The sequence below is a fragment of the Nerophis lumbriciformis genome, linkage group LG24 (genome assembly GCF_033978685.3).
Source record: "Nerophis lumbriciformis linkage group LG24, RoL_Nlum_v2.1, whole genome shotgun sequence".
Taxonomy (NCBI): Eukaryota; Metazoa; Chordata; class Actinopteri; order Syngnathiformes; family Syngnathidae; genus Nerophis; species Nerophis lumbriciformis.
Genome location: NC_084571.2, coordinates 6,782,800 through 6,810,791, shown reverse-complemented (window position 1 = coordinate 6,810,791; position 27,992 = coordinate 6,782,800). Strand labels below are relative to the sequence as shown.

General features: G+C 38.5%; 1 protein-coding gene, 1 long non-coding RNA gene and 1 other non-coding gene across 4 annotated transcripts; 1 reads left to right on the top strand and 2 right to left on the bottom strand.

The window, feature by feature from the left end:
- Positions 1-9: 9 nt before the first annotated feature.
- On the bottom strand, positions 10-14,481 carry tsen54 (TSEN54 tRNA splicing endonuclease subunit). Of its 2 annotated transcripts, XM_072915951.1 has the most exons (13): positions 14,339-14,354; positions 13,563-14,262; positions 10,987-11,145; positions 10,847-10,910; positions 10,694-10,777; positions 10,488-10,586; positions 10,376-10,428; positions 10,199-10,306; positions 7,420-7,846; positions 7,201-7,336; positions 5,263-5,323; positions 5,066-5,179; positions 10-276 (listed from the first exon to the last, which is right to left on the bottom strand). In XM_072915951.1, the coding sequence occupies exons 2-13, from the start codon at positions 13,616-13,618 to the stop codon at positions 126-128; spliced, it is 1,512 nt and encodes a 503-aa protein (XP_072772052.1). In that variant the 5' UTR covers positions 13,619-14,262; positions 14,339-14,354; the 3' UTR covers positions 10-125. The 2 variants fall into 2 exon arrangements, with proteins under 2 accessions (XP_072772052.1, XP_061837428.1); XM_061981444.1 differs by lacking the exon at positions 13,563-14,262 and having other exon boundaries at positions 14,339-14,481.
- trnat-cgu (transfer RNA threonine (anticodon CGU)) lies at positions 14,025-14,096 on the bottom strand. The gene has a single exon. It is a non-coding gene; the product is annotated as a tRNA-Thr (tRNA).
- On the top strand, positions 14,268-25,151 carry LOC133620173 (uncharacterized). The gene is made up of 2 exons (XR_009817485.1): positions 14,268-14,628; positions 24,512-25,151. It is a non-coding gene; the product is annotated as an uncharacterized lncRNA (long non-coding RNA).
- The last annotated feature ends 2,841 nt before the right edge of the window (positions 25,152-27,992 follow it).

Genomic DNA, 27,992 nt, shown 5'->3' with positions numbered 1-27,992 from the left:
GACATGCTATCGTGCTCCAGCTGGTCAACCTTTTATTGCGTATGAAAACACATTTTCATTCCTGAGGGCTAACGTCACCCAGCACCAACATGGAACGTTAAGAGCATTTCCTGGCGGCATTGGGGTCAGGGGAACACGTCTTTGGGCAGCTGGAAGTCTTTGCAGGTGTAAAAGGAGATGTCCCCGTGGTCCACCACAGCAAAGACCATAGGGATGTCGGCACTCTGGAAGGTCAGCTGCTTGATGGCCCGCAGGTCCGGCGTGGGCCCGTTGAAGCTGGAACAATGTCTTGTAAGACACAGGGACTCAAGACAACATTTCACTGATTCATTCGATACGACACGAGACGTCCCAATTATTTTGTCCATTTAGTGCAGGGGAGTCAAAACTTTTTCCACTGAGGAGCCACGCACTGAAAAATTAAAGCATGCGGGGCCATTTTGATATTTTTCATTTTCAAAACCAATACAATATATGTATATATATATATATTTTTTTTTTTTACCTATAGGGCTACCCTCAAGTTTGGTCCCAGGGACATGAAAATGCTCAAAAATAAGTAATATTTTTTCATTTATTTTATTCAACGTATCAACTTCAGGTCTGTCGATATAAAGTACATTTTTCTAAATGTTTTATGCCATTTTTGTCAAAGAAAACCCAAAATATAGAATTTTCACCTGCCCCATTTTGTAAATAACTTCATAATTTTGATTAGAATTTTTTTTTTTTTTTACAATGACAGTAACAAAACAAAATTCCCACAAATTCTTAGGAATCTAAAAAGGCCTACTCATAAAAGTGTTCAAAATAAGTCATATATTAAAAAAAAAATGTTTACGTTCAAAACTTAATTCTTCAGTTCAACTTCAGATCCATCCATCGATTACAAGTTTTTATGTTTTTTTAATAAGTTATTCATTTTTGTTTTAACTTTCAACACTTCAGTCTCCAGATCAACACATCAATTTTTATATTTTCTTTTTTATTTGTTTTATGCTTTTTGTCAAAGAAAACCCTGTTTTTTATTGCAAAATCACAAAATATGCAATGTTCCCCCAAAAAAATTCTAAGCCTTTGATGTGAAAGAATTGGAGCCTAAATTATGTAGGTCAATAATTCATAACTACATTGATTGTTTTTTGGGTTTTTTTTCAACAACAACAAAAATCCCACTACAATTCTTTGGGATCCAAAAGGTCCCCACTTATTAAAGTGCTAAAAATAAGTCAGATTTTTTTTGTTTTACTTCCAACATTTATATCTCTAAATCAACTTCAGATCTATTCATCAATAAATTATTTTATTATTTTTTAAGGTTTTCTTTTTATTAGTTCGGTTTTTTTTGCCTTTTTTGTCAAAGAAAAATCCAGTTTTTTTATGGAAAATACACTTAATATGGAATACCCTCCTTTCCCCCAATTTCTTTTTTGTAACTGGAGCCTTAAATAGGTGAATAATTCATAACATTGATTTTAACAAAGACAGTTTAAAAAAAATCCAACAAATTCTTGGGGATCCAAAAGGGCCCCACTCATTAAAAAAATACCGTATTTTCCGCACCATAAGGCGCCCTGGGTTATAAGCCGCGCCTTCAATGAACGGCATATTTCAAAACTTTGTCCACCTATAAGCCGCCCCGTGTTGTAAGCCGCATCTAACTGCGCTAAAGGAATGTCAAAAAAACAGTCAAATAGGTCAGTCAAACTTTAATAATATATTAAAACCAGCGTGATGTGGGCGCGCATGGAATCGTATATCAACATGGACGGAGCTGCTGAAAAAAGCCACCCGGCCTCTTCGCGTAAACTTAAACTTACCTTAACCACTCGCTCATCTTTTCTTCATCCATCCCTTCGAGTTAGCTTTTATGATGACGCCGGCTGGAAAGGTCTCTTTTGGCAAGGTCTTCCTTTTGAATATCACCATGGGTGGAAGTTTCTGGCCATTAGCATGGCAAGCTAGAACCACAGTGAAGGATGACTTCTCATTCCCTGTGGTGCGAATATTCACCGTACGTGCTCCCGTTGTATCCACAGTGCGGTTCACAGGAATATCAGTTGCTGTGAAATAGTAATCCGTGTGCGGATGGAGAGATTGCGTCTTTTCATGAACCGGATCCCTGTCGCTTAGTAGGAGCCATTTTGTGGTCTTTACAGATGTAAACACACAAAGGAAATGAAACGTACGGTAATATCCGCGCGCTTTTTCTTCTTCTACACGGGCGGGTGGTTGCTTACAGTAGAAGAAGAAGCGCTTCCTGTTCTATGGGGGCGGGTGCTTACCTTGGCGGTTGCTTGCGTAGAAGAAGCGCTTCCTGTTCTACCGGGAAAAAAGATGGCGGCTGTTTACCGTAGTTACGAGACCGAAACTTTATGAAAATGAATCTTATTATTAATCCATATATAAAGCGCACCGGGTTATAAGGCGCACTGTCAGCTTTTGAGAAAATTTGTGGTTTTTAGGTGCGCCTTATAGTGCGGAAAATACGGTAAGTCATATTTTTTTTTTTAAATGTTTACGTTCAACACTTAATTCTTCAGATTAACTTCAGATCTATCCATAGATTACAAGTTTTGATGTTTTTTTAATATACATGTTTTTGTATGCCCTTTTTGTCAAAGAAAACCCTGTTTTTAATGGAAAATACACTAAATAGGGAATATCCCCTTTCCCTAATTTTGTTTTGAAATTTTAGCCTTAAATAGGTCAATCATTTTTTTGGGATTTGACAGTTTAAAAAAATCCCACAAATTCTTGGGGATCCAAAACTCGTTAAAATTTTAAAAATACGTCATATATATCTGTAATTTTTTTTACGTTCAACACTTAATTCTTCAGTTCAACTTCAGATCAATCCATCTATTACAAGTTTTGATGTTTTTTTAAATATTTGTTTTACGCCCTTTAGGTCAAAGAAAAGTCTGTTTTTGAGGCAAAAACACAAAAGATGAAATATTTTTCCCAAGAAAATTCAAAGTGGAATAGCATACATATGTGAAGTATATTTATATTTCATAACATTGAGTTTCAATTTTTAAATCCCACTAAAATTATTGGGGAACCAAAAGGGCCCCATTCATTAAAATTGTAAAAATAAGTCATATATTTGTAATTTTCTTTTACATTGAACACTTAAGTCTCCAGACCAACTTCAGATCTATCAATCGATTACAAGTTTTGATGTTTTTTTAATATACCGTATTTTCCGCACTATAAGCCGCACCTAAAAACCACAAATTTTCACAAAAGCTGACAGTGCGGCTTATAACCCGGTGCGCCTTATATATGGATTAATATAAATATTTATTTTCATAAAGTTTCGGTCTCGCAACTACGGTAAACAGCCGCCATCTTTTTTCCCCGTAGAAGAGGAAGCGCTTCTTCTATGGTAAGCAACCGCCAAGGTAAGCACCCGCCCCCATAGAAGAGGAAGCGCTTCTTCTTCTACTGTAAGCAACCACCCGCCCCCATAGAAGAAGAAGCCCCCGGATATTGCGTTTCATTTCATTTGTGTGTTTACATCTGTAAAGACCACAAAATGGCTCCTACTAAGCGACACGCGTATAACGCAGAATTTAAACTTAAGGCAATATTTAACCAAAGAACTCCAACCGCTCGATATTGGTGTCAACAGGGCATTTAAAGCACGACTGCGAACGGCGTGGGAACAATGGATGACCGAAGGCGAACACACCTTCACTAAGACAGGGAGACAGCGCCGGACGACACACGCCAACATCTGCCAGTGGATCGTAAATGCCTGGGCGGATATTTCGGTCACAACTGTGGTCCGAGCTTTCCGGAAGGCAGGATTCACAGAACTGCGACGAGACGGAGCCGGCCATTTTGGATCCCGTATTCGCCCAACTTTTTAATTCGGACACCGAAGGAGAAGAATTCGAGGGATTTATGAATGAATGAAGAATAACTTCAGAAAGTGAGCGTTATGTTTATTTTGTGTGTTGTGACATTAACGTTCGAGCAACATTAAGTTATTGATGCTTATTGATTGCACATTTGCACATTACCATACATTTTGGGAGTGAACAGAGTTGTTAGAACGCTGGTTTTTAATATATTATTATATTTTAATATATTATTAAAGTTTGACTGACCTATCTGACTGTTTTTTTGACATTCCCTTTAGCGCAGTTAGATGCGGCTTATAACACGGGGCGGCTTATAGGTGGACAAAGTTTTGAAATATGCCGTTCATTGAAGGCGCGGCTTATAATCCAGGGCGGTTTATGGTGCGGAAAATACGGTATGTTTGTTTTATGCCGTTTATGTCAAAGAAAAGTCTGTTTTTATGGCAAAATCACAAAATATGCAATATTTTCCACCCGAGAAAATTCAAAGTGGAACTGCATACATATGTGAAGCATATTTATTTATATTCAATTTCTAAATCCCACTAAAATTCTTGGGGATGCAAAAGGGCCCCACTCACAAAAGTGATAAACATTAGTAATACATTTTTCTTGTCTTACTTACTTTCAACACTTAATTCAATCACTTAAGATAAATTTCAGACCTACCCGTCAATTATACATTTTTATTCTATTTTTAATGTTTATTTGTTTTTGTCAAAGAAATTTTTTTTTTTTTATATGGCAAACCTACAAATTATGCTATATTTTCCAAAAAGATAAATTGGAATATTTAATGTAAAGTATTTGAATAGGTCAATAATATATAACATTGATTTTGATTCATTATTATTTTTTTGTGCAATTACAGCTTGAAAGAAAAAAGTTCATGGCAGCTTTGTTTTTTGTTGAGTTTTTTTAGAGGGTTATTTAGAGTCAACGTTAAAAAAAATTCTCGTTACATTTCACCTGTTTATTACTTTTTACGTTTTTTTTGTAATAGTATTTTTATAATGCGCCGTGAGCCACTAAAAAATAAAAATGGCCCCACTTTGGACACCCCTGTTTTAGTGTGTTTCACATTGAAAGCAGTTAATATCAGGATGGGGACAATAGAAGCACTCAGCACGCTAACAAGGACACGTAATGATCTATTCAGAGGTAATGGAATATTAGGTAAACATGTCCCTCACCTGCACACACACATGCGCACGTAGGGCTTTCCTGGGTTGCTCTTCTTGAAGTCAGCCACAGTGTCAGGCTGGTAAACACTGAAACTAATCCTCCACTGATCTGAGGCCTTTATGCTGGGACAACAAAACATTAAAATAACGCTAACAGCGATATGGTTGACATCACGGCGGACATTAAGTGAAAGGACGAGCGATACCTGGATGCTCCCTCCAGCAAATGTGTGGACTTGATCACGCTGATTTTGTCCAACAGCTCACCTGGAAGAAACACCAACAAACGATGTGATTTCAATAATAATGGAGGGAAAAAATGGTATCAGTGTAGCGGTACCCGTAATCAGATTCTATGGTACGGAACATTTGGTACGGAATTCCCGTAAGGTCCCCACTGAAGGACAGGAAGTGTGACAAATGCAGTTCAGCTTGGATTTATGGCTTTTGGGGGGTTTTTAATCAAGAAAACAATCACTAGTATCAGTTCTACAAAAACATGTAGCTCAGAATACATTTAAATTACACAAAAATACTCTACTGGTAGGAATTATTCTGAAACATAGGCTATAATTAAAGTTTTTGTTGTTATTTTATTGTAAGCATTCCATAAAGCTGTGACATATTTCCATGCTTTGGTAGTGACATCACTAATTTGAATTTTACCTCACCTCAAAAATGGTTAGCATTTTAACAATATAGAAAAAATATGCAAATGGTGAATAAAATGCATTGATGATATAAAATGTATAAATAAAAATACAATTAAAAAATAGGACACAATACAAATGTGAGTACAAAATTATTAAATATAAATACAATAAAGAATAATAAAAATGTAATAATATATATATTTATGTATTTCTAAGAATATATATGTAAATAAATAAATCAGCAATTGCCCACTCAGGGTCCATAATCCGTTTTTTTTTTTTATTTGTCCGACCGCTTCTATGTTAGCTACCTCTCTTTGTTTATAATGTCTATTTTCTGCTGGATCTACTCTCTATTTTGTGCTGCCATTTTTTTTGCTGCAGCTATTACATATACTGTAATACTGTACATCAGGGGTGTCTAACTTATTTTAGCTCAGGGAAATTTGAGCACACAGACTATTAAAATCTTGGCATTGAAACTAAAAAATAAAGACACCATTTTAATAATTAATCAAATATATAATTCTACACGTTGAGTCTATTAGAGTGCTAAAACTGCCAAGAGTTAATCAATAGCCAATATAAGAGTATGCAGCTTTTTAAACATCACAAAATGCTTTTCTTTTTGAGGAAGTTAGATTTGTTTGTTTTCATTGCTGCTATTTTAACTGTTATTTTAAAACATAAACAAGGTTAATTGTATTTTAGCATTTTCTTTTAAATGGACAACCTTTTATTAGTCATTTAAATTTGTGTAACAGCTGAATGAACAGCACAGTTACAGTATAAATAAATATTTATGAATTAGTTAGTCATCTTTGTTGTTCGTAAGCACATGCCTGAAAGCTGCCTTTAAAAGTTGATGGAAAGATTAGAGCCAATAAATATGTGTACGCTTTATTATCCGACTCCTCACTAAGATAATCGTTGACCAATCGACTATCAAAATAATCGTTAGTTGCAGCCTTAATGTGCACGGTGGGTAACCGCCGGTGTTAAATTTGCATGTGCATAAAAAATGGCTCCCAAACGAACGGATTACAACTGGGAATCGGTCCTCATCCTTCACTTGACACCTATTCAAGACTTGATTTGTTCACGAACGTCACATCTCTCAGTTTTATACAAACTTCATTGTGGAGACTCCCAATAAACCTCAAGTTTTAACAGTTCTAATTCAAAAGTTTAGTTTCCACACCTGCAAAAATGAATTCAAACATTAAGAGAGAACATAATCAATATTTCAATAAACCAGTGGTGTACAAAGTGCCACTTGTGTTACATTGTAGTAACAAAATAAGCAGCAAAAACTGAAAAATAACGCAAAAATTATATAATGTAACCCGAATGATTTATTGGTATTAATAACACAGATGTCTGTATAGAAAATACACCCGATGACATCATATTGATACCACCAAGGCCACTCCCCCCGGCCACAAATAAGATTGTGTAACACTGCGCTTACGTGCGATTAGAAGGGTTCACCTGTGGAGATGGGTTGTGTCGTGTCGTGTAAAGGTGAAGCTTCCTTCCGCCACAGGTGTGAGGGTCGACCGCTGTGCCTTTTCCGCCGGCTGGCCACAAGCTGATGGTACTCCGCCCAGTTTCTGCAATCTCGCACCTAAATGTGCGCAAAAAGAAGCGAGAAGGCTGATAAACGTTTAATGTGTTTATGTACTGACTGACACTTGAGCTGTTTCAAACCTTTTTGTCGTGATTACGACGTCCGCGCTTGTCCCTTTGTCTCTCCTTTGCTGACATCTTCACCTCACGCTGGTTGATCCTCCCCATCCAGGGCGTGAGGTCGCAACCCCCCACAGTAAGGGCTCCGGGCAATAGAGACGGGTCGGGGGACGACAGGCAGCTGGAGGACCGGCGCAGGGAGCCCAGGTCCGGGAAGATGATGGAGTTATCCCAGGATGAGGAGCTGCCATGGGCGCGCTCGTCGGCCTCATGGCCAGCAGCACTGAGGAGCTCCGTCGGCCACCATGGCCGACCTCGGCTTTGGCCTGGCAGGGTGCTTTGGGCCCCCGAGGTTGCTGGGGAGGACGTTGACTGTGACTCAGAATGTTTTTCACCTTCCTCTGCTTCCGCGTTCCCAAGAGGGGACGCTTCTTGTGCTTCTGTGTGGCTGGATAAAAACAACCAATCAGTGTCGCCCTACTGTTAGCATTTTGGAAAATGATGTTATCATTTTTGAAAAATGATGTTAGCATTTTGGAAAATGATGTTATCATTTTTGAAAAATTATGTTAGCATTTTGGAATATGATCTTAGAGTCAGACAACCTTTATCCACAAGGATCAACAATGTTTAAAGTAATAGCATTTTGAAGAATGATGTTAACATTTTAGAAAAGGATGTTAGCATTTAGGAGAGTTTTGTTAGCATATTGGAAAATTACATTAGCATTTTGGAAATTGTTAGCATTTAGGAGAATGATAACATTTTAGAAAAGGATGTTAGCATTTTAAAAAAGATGTTAGCATTTAGGAGAGTTTTGTTAGCATTTTGGAAAATGATGTTAGCATTTTGGAAATTGTTAGCATTTTGGAAAATGATGTTAACATTTTTAAAAATGATGTTAACATTTACAAAAATTATGTTAGCATTTCTTTAAATGATCTTAGCATTTTGGGAAATATCTTAGCATTTTGAAAAATGTTAGCATTTTGGAAAATTATATTAGCATTTTAGAAAACAATGTTAGCATTTTAGTAAATTATGTTAGCATTTGGAAAATTATGTTAGCATTTTCAAAAAGGATGTCAGCATTTGAGAAAATTATGTTAGCATTTTGGAGAATTATGTTAGCATTTTGGAAAATTATGTTAGAGTTTTAGGAAATTATATTAACATTTTGGAAAACTATTTTATCATTTTGGAAAGTGATGTTAGCATTTATTTATTTATTTAAAAAGGATGTTTGCATTTTAGAAAATGTTAGCACTTTTAAAAAAATATGTTAATATTTTAGAAAATTATGTTAACATTTTAAAAAATTATGTTAGCATTTTGGGAAATTATGTGTTAACATTTTGAAAATTATGTTATCATTTTAACAACTTGTCTGTGCCAAGGGGTTAATACGAGCTCAATGATGATTCAATAAGTATTTAAATTATTACAATAAAACCATGTAGTCTCTTGCACATACATTGTAGATGTCAGTGCCTCCAGGATTTTCTAGATTATTTTGTGATTGTTGCGGCCTAAAATGCTTAATTCATGGTAACTTTTTGAGAAAGTTGGGTTGTTTAAAAAAATTTAATAATACAATTTCAAAAAGGTTAGAAAATAGAATAAAAAAATTAAAATGCAAAAAAATATTCAATTATTTTATAATTAAAATATTAAAAATAAAATGTATACAAATTTTAAAGTTGCAATGTTTAAAAATAATAAAATAATTAACATTTAATCAAATAGAAACTTGAAATGTAAACAAAACTATTTGTTAAAAAGATTAATAAAGCACAAAACATATTTTAAAAATATTTTTAAAAAGTTGCGATGTTTTGTTTGTTTTTGTTCAATAGCATTAAAGCAACTTGTGATTTTATACATTTCTTATCAATGTTCCTTCTAATCTCAAAAGGACAGGATTTCAACAAAAATTGGAAAATACTACACTGATGTTTCACTTGTTTTATACCACATGCTTAAAAGTACAGATGGCAGTAAAAGCATGTACTAAGAGCTTATTGTCAAATAACTGTACTGTTTCAATTCATTACAACTAATAGTAGTAGTATATAATCATAATTACAGAAAACAACAGTATGCATCCTTAATTGGTGTCTGCAATTATCCATGTTTATTTCCCGCTTAAAAAGTGTTTGTCCATTTAAAGCATTATTTTTATTTCCAACACATTAAGGCCATTTGTTGTGAGCGGTCCGGAGCGAGCGCTAACTTTTGTTGGTAAACGAGACGACGTGAGTCGCATCACACTTCAACATCTCTAACGTTTACATGCTGCCTATTAGCATGGTCAGCATTGCAAATGAAAATGTCCTTAATTGTCCTATACTAACTAAAGGTTGACTTGTCCAGGGTGTACCCCGCCTTCCGCCCGATTGTAGCTGAGATAGGCTCCAGCGCCCCCCCACAACCCCGAAGGGAATAAGCGGTAGGAAATGGATGGATGGGATGGATAACTAAAGGTTGCATATACAAATTAGGATTCTGGTGTGTTTGACCCAAAAAAATAGTATACAGTATATATACTATATTATATATAGTATATATATACAGTATATATATACTATATATTGTTACACAGTGCGTGTTTCTGCTTTGTCTAGACAAGACACATAAGTTGATGAAACAGTTAATGTGCGTGTTTGAGTCAAATAAGCCAAAATGTTTAGGAAGTCGCAGTCATTGGACAAAGTTGCAAGGCCGCAATAATTTTATGGGATTGGTTGAGTTTGTGCGAATTCCTGGAGGGACTGAGATGTGCACGCCGACACTAGAGCACCTGGATGAGGGGGAGGGGCTGTCGCTGCGCTTCCTCTTCAGTGACCTTCCTGCTCGGTCACGTGACTGCGGCAGGTTCAGCTGCCTGGCGTAGGACGACGGCTCCGAGCTGCAAAAAGACCGAAAAAACATTTTCCAACGGTGCGCCCTCCTACCGCCTCAAAGTGCACTACATTACCTGGCATCGAACCTATGCACCACGAAGCCCAGCCTCTTCAGATGCCCAAACACCTTGGTGATGACACATGAGATGTTAGAGCAGCTCTTCTCCTCTCCAAAACAGTTTGTACCTGATATTGCTGTAGGGTCACAGTGTCGGGGGACAAAAACCTCTCGTAGCCATCTTGGATGGACAGGGGGAGGTCCTGGTAGAACACCTGCACACTTCCCTGGTAAACAAGCCCACAACAAGCTCTCAGAGAGCCAATGAGTGAACAGTAAGGGCGTGTCCTGAGGAAAAGCACAAGCTAGTGGGCGGGACTTAGCAGCCACTCACACACTCCATCAGGTAGAGCGCCTCTTCAGGGAGGAGACACTGCTTGCCACGGACGGAAAACCCCATCGTCTGCCAGAACTTGCCCTGAGTGGTGGAGGAGCAGTGTGACACGGCGAAGGACGCCACAGAGGAGGGTGACGTTCAAACACTCACTGCTGGAGACTGAAGCTCCACAAGCCGCTCGCTTGGAATCCACGTGGCCCTCACCAGGTTCCCCCTGCAGCGTCCCGAATAACGTGATGGGTTAGCGGGTGAGCCTCGTCACCATGACACCTTCTCGTGTTCCCACTCACAGCCTCTCCACTCGCTCCTCAGACACCAGACCCCAGTGCTCCTTTAGGCTCTGCTGGAGCCTCTGCTGCTGCTCAGCTGAGTCTTTGGGGTAGAAGTCCTTCTGACCTCTGACGGGGATCTTGTGGCTCCTGGACCTGGCCGAGAAGAGCTCAGACGGGCTGAGAGTCGAGAGAAAAGCATTAAATATGAACAATATTCAAACAGCCATTAAGCACCTCAACCAAGATGTCAAGCTTATATACAGTGTTCCCTCGCTACAACGCGGCCTCGCTGTATATAGTACAAGCCAAAAGTTTGGACACACCTTCTCAGTTCAATGCGTTTTCTTTATTTTCATGACTATTACATTGTAGATTGTCACTGAAGGCATCAAAACTATGACACCTGTGAAGGGAAAACCCTTTCAGGTTGAAGCTCATCGAGAGAATGCCAAGAGTGTGCAAAACAGTAATCAGAGCAAAGGGTGGCTATTTAAAAAAAAAAATAGAATACAAAACACTCCACATGTGTTCACTCATAGTTTCATTCATAGAAAAAGGTGAAATAACTGAAATAAAAAAAAATAACTGTATTCTAGTTTCTTCAAAATAGCCACTCTTTGCTCTGATTACTTTTTCACACACTCTTGGCATTCTCTCGATGAGCTTCAAGAGGTAGTCACCTGAAATGGTGAAGTGGCGGACCAAATTAAATGAAGTTGCGGGCCACATTTGATGGTCTGGTGAATCAATTAAAATTATATATCGGACAACATAAATTATGTGGCGGATCACATTAAATGATGTCGAAAATGACGTGGGAGATGTGGCGGACCACATTAAATGAAGTGGAGGACCACACTAAATAATGTGGCAAACCATACTAAATGATGTGATGAGCCACATTTAATAATGTGGTGAATCAATCAAAATGATGTGGCAGGCCACAATAAATGAAGTGGAGGACCACATTAAATGAATTGGAGGACCATATTAAATGAAATGGAGGACCACACTAAATGATCTGACAAGCCACATTTGATAGTGTGGTGAATCAACCAAAATGAAGTGGCGGACCACTTTAAATGATGTGACGGGCCACATGTGATAATGTGGTGAATCACATAAAACGACATAATGGACTACATTAAATAATGTGGCGGACCACATTAAATGACATAAAGGACCACGTAAATAATGTGGCAGACCACATTAAATGATGTGGAAAATGAAGTGGCAGATGTGGTGGACCACATAAAATGAAGTGGCGGACCACATTAAATAATGTGACGGGCCACATTTGAAAATGTGATGAATCACGTAGAATTGCATAGCGCACAACATACTATAAATGATGTGGCAGGCCATATAAAATGTCATATTGGACCACGTTATACAATGTGGCGGACCACATTCAAACGAATTTGCAGATCTGGCGGACCACATAAAATGAAGTTGCGGACCACATTAAATAATGTGGCGGACCACATAAAATGATGCAGTAGACCACAAAAAATAATGAGTCAGACAACATTAATGGACGTAATGGACCTTACTAAATGGTGTAGTCTTGAACCACATAAAATAATGTGTCAGTCTTCATTAAACGGCGTAATGACCCAAATGAAATTCAATAATAGACCATTTAAATTATGTAGTCTTGGACCATGTTAAATAATGTGGCAAACTACATAAAATGATGTAGCGGACCACTTAAATAATACTGCGGACCACTTAAATAAAATGGCAGACCAAGTAAAATAATGTGGCGGTCCAAATAAAATGACCTAGTGGACCATATAATGAAGTGGCAGACCACTTTAAACAATGTGGCAAACTACATAAAATTATGTAGCGGACCACTTTAATAAAGTAGCAGACCATGTAAAATAATGTGCCGGACCAAATAAAATGATGGAGTAGACCAAATAAAATGAAATTGCAGACCACATTAAATTTTATGGCAAACTACATAAAATGATGTAGCGGAAACACATTAAATAAGGTTGGCAGACCACATAAAATAATGTGGCGGACCAAATAAAATGATGTATTGGACCACATAAAATGAAGTGGCAGACTACATGAAATGATGTAGCGAACCACTTTAAATACTGTGGCGGACCACGTAAAATGACGTGAAGAGGCCAGATTTGGCCCCTGGGCCTTAAGTTTGACAACTATAACCTAAACCCAAACATGACCAACAGTGAACAAATGTTTTCAATGAACACGTTAGATGGCGACAGAGAAACATCCAGTATGCCCTGAAACAACGTAGCTTGTCTGTGAAATCGAAACCAAAAGTCAGCTAATGCACGAATAACATGAACTCAACACATCTCATCAGCAAATATTATCTGGTTAATAATATCGAACCCAGGACACTCGGCTACAATATTATTATTAACTTTACTTATCAGCATGTGTTCCTTGAATGCCACACAAGTGTACTGACAGATGTAAAATAGAATCCCCCATACCATGCATATAAGAGGAAACGATGTCAAATATAATAGTAGATGTAACTATATTTTCTTTCCTTTAAATCCATAACTATCGTTTCTTTTCTTGAAATCCATAAAAAGAAAGCATACCTTAATATTTCACTGCAAAACTTTGGCCCGGTATCTTCCATGTTTTGCTCCGCCATGTTTGGTGGCTCTTGTGTGCTTCTGGGTCCTAATGCTAGTCCCTTTTAAGCTCGGTTGCCGTTGACGTGTATGGCAGGTTAGGCTCAGATGCTATTACTTTGAAAAAGCTGCCTGACTACATGTTTTAATACGTTATGACATACTGGTTGAACAGCGTGTAAGTGCAATGTAGTCATTTAAAGACGACACCTACAAACAGGTGTGCCGTTGGAAAATGAAAATAAAAATAAATAAAAGTCGTTAGTAATACAAGATATCTGGTAATTTATATTATTTTGTGTGAATAAACAAACATCGTTTGTGGGCTAATATTGAAAGTATAACAAAGTATATGGTAGTTTATACGATTTCGTGCAGGCATTCCACAAGATTCCTTTAAAAAGTAGGATTACACACTATGCTCCAAGGCACGGACGGGGTTCGAACCCGCGATCTTCGGTTTACGAGACCGACGCCTTACCACTTGGCCACCGCGCCTGGTAGTGCTGAAGCGGCGCAAATTACTGTTTTTTACCTCACACCAGCTGTCTACGCTTTTTTTAACGTGCTTTGTCAAACTGAACGCTATTCGGAACATTTGTCATGGTTAGCTTATTGCTAGTTTTGCTCTTTCGGTGACGTTTGGCAACCAACCGCCGATAGCCTGCGACGGGACGAAACGAAAACAAATCATGTGAACTGGTTCCTGTAACTTTCATATCATGTTCATAAAGTCTCACCGGGCGACAATGCAAGCTCTTAGGTGTCTTTGTTTAAGAGGTTCTAAACGCCTAGCTCATGGTTAGCACGTCGGCTAGCTCGCGGGCGTGTCGTCATGGAGGAGGGACGTCACGTGGCCACGTCACGTGGCTCACCCGGAAGTGGAATGACGAAGAAGGCGATGTCCGCCACAAGCGAACGAGCGTCTTCTTCACATTTACGGCAATGACTTGAACGCTGCCGGCTCATCCCGTCGGGTGGGAAGGCTGCGTTACTCCGGGGGAGTTCAGGGTTAAAGTCGTCGGATGCTGTGAGTATAAACACCCGCTTGTTAGCTAGTTCGGGAGCTGACTCAGTTAGCTTGTGGACATGGAAGACAAACATATTAGTAACTAGATGAGGGAACTTCCTGGAAATTTGGGGATTTTGGGAAAAGCTTGATTTTTTTTTAAATGATTAGGAGCATGAATGTCCTGAAAGAGCAGAATTGGTTGGTGTTAGAATTGTTTAAATCGGCAAGAAATGCTGAAGCAGTAAATGGTATTAGAGAATTTCGGGAAAATTGGGAATTTTTTTTTAACTTGGAAAAAGGGTAGTTTGAATTTCCAGATTGGCGGAATGTGTTAATGTTGGAATGGTTTGAATAGATTGAAAAATGTGGGAATTGTGCAACTTGGACGAATGTCCCATTCATGTCAATGGGAACTTCCTGGGATTTTGGGAAAAGCGTGATTAAAAAAAAAATGATTAGGAGCATGAATGTCCTGAATGAGCAGAATTGGTTGGTGTTAGAATTGTTTAAATCGGGCAAGAAATGTTGAAGCAGTAAATGGTATTAGGGAATTTTGGGAAAATTGGGAATTTTTTTGAACTTGGAAAAAGGGTAGTTTGAATTTCCAGATTGGTGGAATGTGTTAATGTTGGAATGGTTTGAATAGGTTGAAAAATGTGGGAATTGTGCAACTTGGAAGAATGTCCCATTCATGTCAATGGGAACTTCCTGGAAATTTGGGGATTTTGGGAAAAGCATGATTTTTTTTATTTATTGAAAATTATTAGGAGCATGAATGTCCTGAATGAGCTGTATTGGTTGGTGTTAGAATTGTTTAAATCGGGCAAGAAATGTTGAAGTAGTAAATGGCATTAGGGAGTTTCGGGAAAATGGGGAATTTTTTTGAACTTGGAAAAAGGGTAGTTTGAATTTCCAGAAAGGTGGAATGGTTTGAATAGGTTGAAGAATGTGGGGGAATTGTAGAACTTTGAAGAATGTCCCATTCATTTCAATGGGAACTTCCTGGAAATTTGGGGATTTTGGGAAAAGCTTGATTTTTTTTTTTTAAATGATTAGGAGCATGAATGTCCTGAAAGAGCAGAATTGGTTGGTGTTAGAATTGTTTAAATCGGCAAGAAATGCTGAAGCAGTAAATGGTATTAGGGAATTTCAGTAAAATGGGGAATTTTTTTGAACTTGGAAAAAGGGTAGTTTGAATTTCCAGATTGGGGGAATGTGTTAATGTTGGAATGGTTTGAATAGGTTGAAAAATGTGGGAATTGTGCAACTTGGAAGAATGTCCCATTCATGTCAATGGGTACTTCCTGGATATTTGGGGATTTTGGGAAAAGCATGATTTTTTTATGAAAATGATTAGGAGCATGAATGTCCTGAATGAACTGAATTGGTTGGTGTTAGAATTGTTTAAATCGGGCAAGAAATGTTGAAGCTATAAATAGTATTAGGGAATTTCGGGAAAATGGGGAATTTTTTTGAACTTGGAAAAAGGGTAGTTTGAATTTCCAGAAAGGTGGAATGGTTTGAATAGGTTGAAGAATGTGGGGGAATTGTGGAACTTTGAAGAATGTCCCATTCATTTCAATGGGAACTTCCTGGAAATTTGGGGATTTTGGGAAAAGCTTGATTTTTTAAAAAAATGATTAGGAGCATGAATGTCCTGAAAGAGCAGAATTGGTTGGTGTTAGAATTGTTTAAATCGGCAAGAAATGCTGAAGCAGTAAATGGTATTAGGGAATTTCAGTAAAATGGGGAATTTTTTTTAACTTGGAAAAAGGGTAGTTTGAATTTCCAGATTGGGGGAATGTGTTAATGTTGGAATGGTTTGAATAGGTTGAAAAATGTGGGAATTGTGCAACTTGGAAGAATGTCCCATTCATTTCAATGGGAACTTCCTGGAAATTTGGGGATTTTGGGAAAAGCGTGATTTTCTTTATGAAAATGATTAGGAGCATGAATGTCCTGAATGAGCTGAATTGGTTGGTGTTAGATTTGTTTAAATTGTGGAAGAAATGTTGAAGTAGTAAATGGCATTAGGGAATTTCGGGAAAATGGGGAATTTTTTTTTAACTTGGAAAACAGGTAGTTTGAATTTCCAGAATGGTGGAATGTGTTAATGTTGGAATGGTTTGAATAGGTTGAAAAATGTGGGAATTGTGCAACTTGGAAAAATGTCCCATTCATTTCAATGGGAACTTCCTGGAAATTTGGGGAAAAGTGTGATTTTTTTTGAAAATGATTAGGAGCATGAATGTCCTGAATGAGCTGAATTGGTTGGTACCGTATTTTCCGCACCATAAGCCGCCCTGGGTTATAAGCCGCGCCTTCAATGAACGGCATATTTCAAAACTTTGTCCACCTATAAGCCGCCCCGTGTTATAAGCCGCATCTAACTGCGCTAAAGGGAATGTCAAAAAAACAGTCAGATAGGTCAGTCAAACTTTAATAATATATTAAAAACCAGCGTGATGTGGGCGCGCATGGAGTCGTATATCAACATGGACGGAGCTGCGTGAAAAAAGCCACCCGGCCTCTTCGCGTAAACCTACCTTAACCACTCGCTCATCTTTTCTTCATCCATCCATCCCTTCGAGTTAGCTTTTATGATGACGCCGGCTGGAAAGGTCTCTTTTGGCAAGGTCTTCCTTTTGAATATCACCATGGGTGGAAGTTTCTGGCCATTAGCATGGCAAGCTAGAACCACAGTGAAGGATGACTTCTCATTCCCTGTGGTGCGAATATTCACCGTACGTGCTCCCGTTGTATCCACAGTGCGGTTCACAGGAATATCAAAAGTCAGTGGAACCTCGTCCATGTTGATAATGTTCTCTGGCCGGATCTTTTTTTCAGCTATCTTGTTTTTACAATATGCACGGAAAGTAGCCAGCTTTTCTTGAAAGTCTTTAGGCAGTTGCTGTGAAATAGTAGTCCGTGTGCGGATGGAGAGATTGCGTCTTTTCATGAACCGGAAACCTGTCGCTTAGTAGGAGCCATTTTGTGGTCTTTACAGATGTAAACACACAAAGGAAATGAAACGTAATATCCGCACGCTTCTTCTTCTTCTACGGGGGCGGGTGGTTGCTTACAGTAGAAGAAGAAGCGCTTCCTGTTCTATGGGGGCGGGTGCTTACCTTGGCGGTTGCTTGCGTAGAAGAAGAAGCACTTCCTCTTCTACGGGGAAAAAAGATGGCGGCTGTTTACCGTAGTTGCGAGACCGAAACTTTATGAAAATGAATCTTAATATTAATCCATATATAAAGCGCACCGGGTTATAAGCCGCACTGTCAGCTTTTGAGAAAATTTGTGGTTTTTAGGTGCGGCTAATAGTGCGGAAAATACGGTATTAGAATTGTTTAAATCGGGCAAGAAATGCTGAAGCAGTAAATGGTATTAGGGAATTTCGGGAAAATGGGGACTTTTTTTGAACTTGGAAAAAGGGTAGTTTGAATTTCCAGAATGGTGGAATGTGTATAAAATTAAGCACCTTGGCATGGAGACTGTTTCTATAAACATTTGTGATGTTAACATCCATACTCATCGTAAAAATACTCCCGCAAAGTAGTATTGTTGCTGCAGTTACTTGAGCCGCAGCCTAGATGTTAATATTGCGATGTAAACAAATAATTATTTTGAATGTTAGAAATGTAATACTATGATATATATTGTAATATCGCACAACACTAGCCAGTACAGTACTTACATCCTAAAAAAGCCAGGTGTAACTTCATACATTAGTTTAAGTTAATTTATGTTGTTGAATGGGGTGTACACAAACAAGTGACTTTGTTTACTATAAGTAAACCTTGAAAACCAATATCCAATTACTTTTTTTTTTTTACCATTGTGCAAATTAGTACTCATTAGGGATGGGTACCATATCCGGTACCTTTTTGGCATCGACCAAATCCCGCCGGTCCTACACCGATTCACATAAAATCCAACGTTGCAATGTTACGGTATCTGCCTTGCGCGTGACGTCACGCCCGATTGCACTTCGGCACTTGGGGATCACTTTAGCAGTGTTGAGAGCGGACTCGGCCAAACTACCTTTAGGTAATTTTCAATGCCAAGAAAGAAATTATCTCAAAAAACACTCCAACCTAAGTAAAGTAGGGTTTGTAGTGGTTGCTTTAAGGACATAATTCACCACAACTGTTTACTTGACTTTGTCGTCATTATTCACTGTCATTGTTCTATTGTGCACATAACAATGTTGTTCTTGTTTAGCATTCATATACAGTATGCAGTTAAGAGTGAGTAATTCGGTAAGGCCCCTTCAAGTGACCGTCATTCAGTCTTCTCTTTGATGGAATTTAAACGGCGCACACGTTTTTGTGTGTCAAAGATAAGACTGAATGACTGCTTACCGTATTTTCCGCACTATAAGGCGCACCGGATTATTAGCCGCACCTTCAATGAATGGCATATTTCATAACTTTGTCCACCAATAAGCCGCCCCGGACTATAAGCCGCGCCTACGCTGCGCTAAAGGGAATGTCAAAAAAACAGTCAGATAGGTCAGTCAAACTTTAATAATATATTGAAAACCAGCGTTCTAACAACTCTGTCCCAAAATGTACGCAAATGTGCAATCACAAACATAGTAAAATTCAAAATAGTGCAGAGCAATAGCAACATAATGTTGCTCGAACGTTAATGTCACAACACACAAAATAAACATAGCGCTCACTTTCTGAAGTTATTCTTCATTCGTAAATCCTTCGTCTTCGGTGTCCGAAGTGAAAAGTTGGGCAAATGTGAGATCCAAAATGGCCGGTTCCGTCTCGTCGAAGTCATCGGAGTCAGTGTCACTGTTATCCAGCAGTTCTGTGAATCCTGCCTTCCGGAAAGCTCGGACCACAGTTGTGACCGAAATATCTGCCCAGGCATTTACGATCCACTGGCAGATGTTGGCGTCGTCTGGCGCTGCCTCCCTGTCTTAGTGAATGTGTGTTCGCCTTCTGTCATCCATTGTTCCCACGCAGTTAGCAGTCTAGCTTCGAATGCCCTGTTGACACCAATATCTAGCGGCTGGAGGTCTTTTGTCAATCCACCCGGAATGACGGCGAGTATTGAATTAAGCGCGTAAGCGTGTCTTTTAATGTGATGTTATGAGCTAGCAAATATAACAACTACACTACCCAGCATGCAACGATAGTTACGAGCATGCGCGGTAGCCCTGAGAAGCGTTGTTGTATGCTGGGAGTTAGAATGTGGTTATGAGCACGCTGTGAGTAAACGTTGAGAACTCAGTTAACACGCCTCGTCTGCATTATTTATAATTAGACAGACAACACACTTAATAGGAGCCATTTTGGGGTCTTTACATAAACACACAAATGGAAATGAAACGTCACATATCCCAGCATGCACCGCGCGCTTCTTCGTCATCCACTGTTCCCACGCAGTTAGCAGTCTAGCTTCGAATGCCCTGTTGACACCAATATCTAGCGGCTGGAGGTCTTTTGTCAATCCACCCGGAATGACGGCGAGTATTGAATTAAGCGCGTAAGCGTGTCTCTTAATGTGATGTTATGAGCTAGCAAATATAACAACTACACTACCCAGCATGCAACGATAGTTACGAGCATGCGCGGTAGCCCTGAGAAGCGTTGTTGTATGCTGGGAGTTAGAATGTGGTTATGAGCACGCTGTGAGTAAACGTTGAGAACTCAGTTAACACGCCTCGTCTGCATTATTTATAATTAGACAGACAACACACTTAATAGGAGCCATTTTGGGGTCTTTACATAAACACACAAATGGAAATGAAACGTCACATATCCCAGCATGCACCGCGCTCTTCTTCTTCTTCCGGGGGCGGGTGGTTGCTTACAGTACAAGAAGAAGCGCTTCCTGTTCTATGGGGGCGGGTGCTTACCTTGGCGGTTGCTTGCGTAGAAGAAGAAGCGCTTCCTGCTCTACCGGGAAAAAAGATGGCGGCTGTTTACCGAAGTTGCGAGAACGAAACTTTATGAAAATGAATCTTAATATTTATCCATATATAAAGCGCACCGGGTTAAAAGCCGCACTGTCAGCTTTTGAGTAAATTTGTGGTTTTTAGGTGCGGCTAATGGTGCGGAAAATACGGTACATCAAAGAGACTCAAAAAGGCGGTCACAACAAACCCCCACCTTTGGGTAAATCTCCTGACGGTCACTTAAGGACATAATTCACCACAACTGTTTACTTGACTTTGTCGTCATTAATCACTGTCATTGTTGTATTGTGCACATAACAATGTTGTTCTTGTTTAGCATTCATATACAGTATGCAGTTAAGAGTAATTCGGTGCGGCCCCTCTAAAGCAACCGCTACAGGTTCCACTTTTCCAAAAGTGTGCTAGCTTAATGCTTATACACATTAGCTTTACTATTGACATGCTACTAATTAGCATTAGTGACTTTACTTGGCGATTTCAACACCTCCAAAAATGTTCATGAAAACTACAGCTAAGATGCGTAGTAAGTTCAATACTTTGAGTATTAACATTTTTTAGTGGGCAACAAATGACTAGATTTAGAAAAGACTGAACTGAGGTACTCAAAGCGCTTTGACAGTATTTCCCCATTCACCCATTCACACACACATTCACACACTGATGCGAATGTGTGTGTGAATGGGTGAATGTGGAAATACTGTCAAAGCGCTTTGAGTACCTTGAAGGTAGAAAAGCGCTATACAAGTATAACCCATTTATCATTTATTAACTGACTTGCCAACACACCACAAACTAAACTATTCCCATCTAACGTCTTGACTTACAACTGTAATTGCAAGTTAATGTCATACTTGCAAATGAGACTCAAAAATGTGATAATAAATATAACAACTGGACAGCAGTTATCATAACAAGCTCATTTTTAAATGTTACAATATATATGTTTTTAGTATTAAAAAAACAATTATTATTTATTAACACACCAATTGAATACCAGTATGGAACGCCAGGTACCAGGTATTGATACCACATTGGTTCAAATGTGAATAATACCCACTCCTAGTGCTGTGTACTAATGTTTAAATAATAAATACCATGAATTGATTTACGTGGACCCCGACTTAAACAAGTTGAAAAACGTATTTGCGTGTTACCATTTAGTGGTCAATTGTACGGAATATGTACTGAACTGTGCAATTTACTAATAAAAGTTCCAATCAATCAAAAGGCGTTGATAATATTCGAAGGTTGGGCCTGTTAGGAGTCTCCCTTTTTAGGAGGGCAGAATCCTCCCAGATCCTTTTGTTCTAAGGCTGTCTAAAATGAAGAGGGGTGACTAGAACTCAGTATAACAATTTATTCTGCAAAACAGGAGTAAGTACAAACAACAGTGATACCAGCGCTGGAGAGAGAGCGAACCATCTATCCGGAGGTCGAAGCAGTCTCTCTAAAGATGGCTACCTTCTTCCCCGCATTTTGTCCTCCTTCGTCAGCCCGCCTTTAGCGTGAAGTAAAAATGAAAGTGAAACTTAATTTGACTTGTGTATTTAGCGCACACACATTCTCCTCCATCGCTCTCCCCACAGACTGGTACCTCCTGACATCACTAATAGTGATATATGTGTGTGGGTGCATAGATAAAACACTTTCATTGTGTTTATTATCTCCTTGTGGTTGAATGAAGGCCACTTTTAAAGGCGTTCATATTTTGCCAAAAAGGAAAGGACATTTTTCTCCTAAGAGACCACAACGTATATCTGCTGTTTTCTGTGCATAATAACGCGTCACATTTCAAGAACCCTCTGGCAAGCTCCCGGTGTACTCACAAGCGATGGGTTGGTTTGGCCTTCGTGAAGCTTATCAATGCCTGTAAGAATGAGATGTACTGCCATTGAAGGGAACTTGAATTGAAGAAATGCATACGTCATTGCAATAGCACCTACTTACTAGGGGTGTAAAACATTTTTTTTGAATGAATCACGGTTATTACTTGTAACGAGTCTTAATCGATTAAAAATATTTAATTTTTAATTTTTAAACTGTCCACTCTGGCAAATCATATTGTTGATGTACAAATCCCAAAACCAGTGAAGATGGCACGTTGTGTAAATGGTAAATAAAAACAAAATACAATGATTTGCAAATCCTTTTTAACTTATATTCAATTGAATAGACTGCAAAGACAAGATACTTAAGGTTCAAACTGAAAACTTTATTTTTTGCAAATATTAGCTCATTTGGAATTTGATGCCTGCAACATGTTTCAAAAATGCTGGCACAAGGGGCAAAAAAGACTGAGAAAGTTGAGGCATTCTCATCACACACTTATTTGGAACATCCCACAGGTGAACAGGCTATTGGGAACAGGTGGGTGAGCAAATTGTCTAACAGTTTAAGAACAACATTTCTCAACGAGCTATTGCAAGGAATTTAGGGATTTCACCATCTACGGTCCGTGATATCAAAAGGTTCAGAGAATCTGGAGAAATCCCTGCACGTAAGCGATGATATTACGGACCATGGATCCCTCAGGCGGTACTGCATCAAAAAGCGACATCAGTGTGTAAAGGATATCACCACATGGGCTCAGGAACACTTCAGAAAACTACTGTCAGTAACTACAGTTTGTCGCTACATCTGTAAGTGCAAGTTAAAACTTTACTATGCAAAGCGAAAGCCATTTATCAACAACACCCAGAAACCCCGCCGGCTTCGCTGGGCCCGCGCTCAACTAAGATGGACTGATGGAAAGTGGAAAAGTGTTCTGTGGTCTTAGGAGGCAACATTTCAAATTGTTTTTGGAAACTGGATGTTGCGTCCTCCGGACCCAAAAGGAAAAGAACCCTCCGGATTATTCTAGGCGCAAAGTTCAAAAGCCAGCATCTGCGATGGTATAGGGGTGTATTAGTGCCCAAGGCATGGGTAACTTACACATCTGTGAAGGCACCATAAATGCTGAAAGGTACATACAGGTTTTGGAGCAACAAATGTTGCCATCCAAGCAACGTTATCATGGACGCCCCTGCTTTTTTCAGCAAAACAATGCCAAGCTACGTGTTACATCAATGTGGCTTCATAGTACGGGTAGACTGGCCTGCCTGTAGTCTCGACCTGTCTCCCATTGAAAATGTGTGGTGCAACATGAAGGCTAAAATACCACAATGGAGACCCCGGACTGTCGAACAACTTAAGCTGTACATCAAGCAAGAATGGGAAAGAATTCCACCTGAAAAGCTTCAAAAATTGGTCTCCTCAGTTCCCAAACGTTTACTGAGTGTTGTTAAAAGGAAAGGCCATGTAACACAGTGGTAAAAATGCCCCTCTGCCAACCTTTTTGCAATGTGTTGCTGCCATTAAATTCTAAGTAAATAATTATTTATAAAAAAAAAAGGTTCTCAGTTTGAACGTTAAGTATCTTGTCTTTGCAGTCTATTCAATTGAATATAAGTTGAAAAGGATTTGCAAATCTTTGTATTCTGTTTTTATTTACCATTTACACAACGTGCCAACTTCACGGGTTTTGGGTTTTGTAAATGATATCTGCTGTACAGATTTACTTAAAAAAGAGAAGTGTTACATACTTCTCTTGTTGCCTTATTTGTATTTGACTTTATTAAATATTTGGGTAGAATTTTATTAAACAAAACCAAGTTTCTTTTAAGAAGTATATACATTTATTAGAGCTGTTTATCTATTGTATGGAGGAATGTAGATAACCATAGAATTGTCACCCAATGTTATTCAAAAAAGTATTAATTTTGAATCAAGAATAGTTTTTAATGGAAACATTACTCCCAAGAATCGAATCGAATCGTGTGGTGTCAAAGATTCACAGCCCTACGACTTCTGGCCATAAGCAGTTATCTTCAGGTGGATCTGGCGTAATTACAAACGACGTAATGCAGGTATTTTGCCGTCTTTGGACAGGAAATATCTTCCAACTGGACTATTTGTCTCCTGCAGTGATGGTGTGACGGTAGCGCAGCCAAGAGTCCGCGATGCCACTGGTGGTGGATGCCGTGTGGGCGCTGTGGAGCATCACTGCCGGGATCTACGACTACTTCCACACCAGCGCCATGGAGGAGAGGATCCATACGCTGGAGAACGTGCTGTCCATCCACCAGTTTGTCATAGTGGGTCTGTCAGCGGGCCTCATCCTGCTCATGACGTACATACTCTGGAGAAAACACTAACCAGTGAAGGATGTATCGCCATGTACTAGCTTGAAGATGTGCACTGATGACCACTAAAAATCATCGTAACTGGTTAAATATCAACAATTGTCGCTATTCTGTTTGCTAACATTACTGACATGGCCAAGCGATTTTTAACAACAGAAAACGGAAACATTTGTCTGGCTGCTTCCATGTTTAGGAATGAAAGTTATTTTTGTCATGCTGAGCGGGATTATACCAGTCGGCAGCAGAATACGTTTTTGAAATGCGACGATGTGTTTTTGTTGAGTGTTTTAACATTGAAATGTTTCTACCTAGTGTGCAATAGTTCTGAAAAACCACTGACATGGCCGCTGTGAAAGGGAATACTGTATGTTGGAAGAATAAACATCTATCAGAAATTAATGGGAGATTTGTTTTTCCCAAAATGTTTCATTGCAATATTGGTCTGTAGTTGAAATGTGTTTCTGTCGACCAGTCAATCAAGATGGACCTTCTTTTCCTGGCTACCATATTTTTCGCAGTATAAGTCGCTCAAGAGTATAAGTCGCATCGGCCGAAAATGCATAATAAAGAAGGAAAAAAACATAAGTCGCACTGGAGTATAAGTCGCATTTTTTCGGGAAATTTATTTGATAAAACCTAACACCAAGAATATACATTTGAAAGGCAATTTAAAATAAAGAATAGTGAACAACAGGCTGAATAAGTGTACGTTATATGAGGCATAAATAACCAACTGAGAACGTGCCTGGTATGTTAACGTAACATATTATGGTAAGAGTCATTCAAATAACTATAACATATAGAACATGCTATACGTTTACCAAACAATCTGTCACTCCTAATCGCTAAATCCCATGAAATCTTTTCCGTCTAGTCTCTTACGTGAATGAGCTAAATAATATTATTTGATATTTTACGGTAATGTGTTAATAATTTCACACATAAGTCGCTCCTGAGTATAAGTCGCACCCCCGGCCAAATTATGAAAAAAACTGCGACTTATAGTCCGAAAAATACGGTACTTATCTTCCACAGATCAACACTGAAAATATTCCAATGTGTGTTCTTGAGCTGTTTTTCATGTTTGAAAGTTCTTGAGGCGACCTTAATATCACGTTAGGCCAGGGGTCGGCAACCCAAAACATTGAAAGAGCCATATTGGACCAAAAATACAAAAAACAAATCTGTCTGGAGCCGCAAAAAATGAAAAGTCGTATATAAGTCTTATAATGAAGGCAACACATGACGTGTCTATATTAGTTATATTAGCCTACTATCAAAATGACTGTCGCAGGCTGAAGTAAATCTTCGTTGACAGAAATGTTGAAATTTAATATTTATTCTACACATTTTTACAACATTAGAAACCATTAGTAAATCAGGCTACTCAGAAGGTGAGATAACTCCTGGAAATTACTGGCCTTTAATGGCCAAAGGTATAGATGTGTGTGTCCAAGTTAAAGGAAACTGCAGGCGGTCTTTTTTTAATAGATTTATTACAATTTTTGGCAAGCTAGGTAATGTTTGCTGTGGTCTGGAACAACATGGCAGACAAACAACTATCAGAAATGTGTCATGAGACATGCAAAACTAAATTATATACAAAGAGGATAAAAGTAAAGGATATTAAATGAGCTCAAATATACCTACAAATGAGGCATAATGATGCAATATGTACATACAGCTAACCTCAATAGCATGTTAGCATTGATTAGCTTGCAGTCATGCACTGACCAAATATGCCTGATTAGCACTCTAACAAGTCAATAACATCAACAAAGCGCACCTTTGTGTATTCACGCACAGCATGAAACTTTTGGTGGACAAAACGAGACAAAGGAGTGGAAGATTTTACATGTAAACAAACTGTTGCGTCACAGTCCACACTATGGTGAGTTCAAGAACCGCCGAAATTAGTAGGACACAACGATGTTCACCAAATACCCTCATCAGTGAAGAATACACACGAACATATTAAACAGTGGGCTTTCTAACAATATGGAAGGTTTGTGTCATGTTTGTCTTCAAACAAAAACATACTAAAACAAGAAAATTATTTCCCCCCCATCTCTTTCTATTTTCAATACTTTTTAAAAAAAAATGCTCCAAGGAGCCACTAGGGCGGCACTAAAGAGCCAGGGGTTGCTGAGCCCCGCGTTAGGCCATCTTCATACATTATTTTGATACCATTCATTATATTGAGTGTGCTTCAGATAATCTTACAAAGTATAGTCTACTGCATTCATACATTTGGAAGATATATACATTATTACGATTGGAATATCCTCTAAAGCAGTGATTATCAAACTGGTATGCCAATAAATATTGTAAAATAGTTCATTATTTAATTAGTGTTTTAGTGTTACTGTTCAAACTGTGTGTAACGTTACGGTGGCCAAAAACATATACTTACATATACTTGATAAATAAAACCTCTGCCTTGTTTTTAATGAATACTTAGGCCAAGTACCATGAATTGATTAACGTGGACCCCGACTTAAACAAGTTGAAAAACTTATTCGGGTGTTACCATTTAGTGGTCAATTGTACGGAATATGTACTGTACTGTGCAATCTACTAATAAAAGTCTCAATCAAAATCAATCAATCAAAGTACGCTACCGTATTTTAACTACTGTGTGTTTTTAATTAATACTTAAGCCTAGTACTCTAGTGTATTTTAACCTCTGCCTTGTTTTTAATGAATACTTAGGCCGAGTATGCTACTGTATTTTAATGTTGGGCTTTATGGCGAGGACAAGTGTTTTCTGAGGTGGTACAGGGTGAGAAAAGTTTGAGAACCCCCGCTGGAGAGATGTGACGTTCCAGAACAAATTGAGTCGTTAAAGCGGCTCTTTTAAGTAAACGATGAGAATCGATTCACTGTTTGTTTGGGAGCAGTTTTTTATGCACATGCAGATATAACTTAGGCAATTGCCCACGTTACTAGACAATTAGTCATACATTAATCAATTCAATAAAAAAAAAAAAAACGTTTTTTATTGCATTTATTTTTATTTTATCTATTTTATTTGGAATTCACTTTTCTGGTTCATTGTTCTGATGTGTAGTAGTTCCAGCGTAAACATACCATACGGTAGGCTGGTAAAATTTTGTACTCACGTTTATACTTTTGGTATTCATTAATGCATTTTATTCTTACTCATTATGTGTGTATTTTTTAATGTATTGTTACAAATGCTCTTATGCTAAAACGTTTTTCGGGTGAAAGAAAATTCCAACTCGTGACGTCCCTGTCAAAGT

Excerpts from the sequence above, each read along its gene's own strand:
- tsen54 (XM_072915951.1), bottom strand. The coding sequence starts at position 13,618 with ATGGCGGAGCAAAACATGGAAGATACCGGGCCAAAGTTTTGCAGTGAA. Across the intron at positions 10,911-10,986 it reads GAGGAGCGAGTGGAGAGGCT|GGGGAACCTGGTGAGGGCCA; the intron begins GTGAGTGGGAAC and ends GGGACGCTGCAG. Across the intron at positions 10,587-10,693 it reads CGCTCTACCTGATGGAGTGT|GGAAGTGTGCAGGTGTTCTA; the intron begins GTGAGTGGCTGC and ends CTTGTTTACCAG.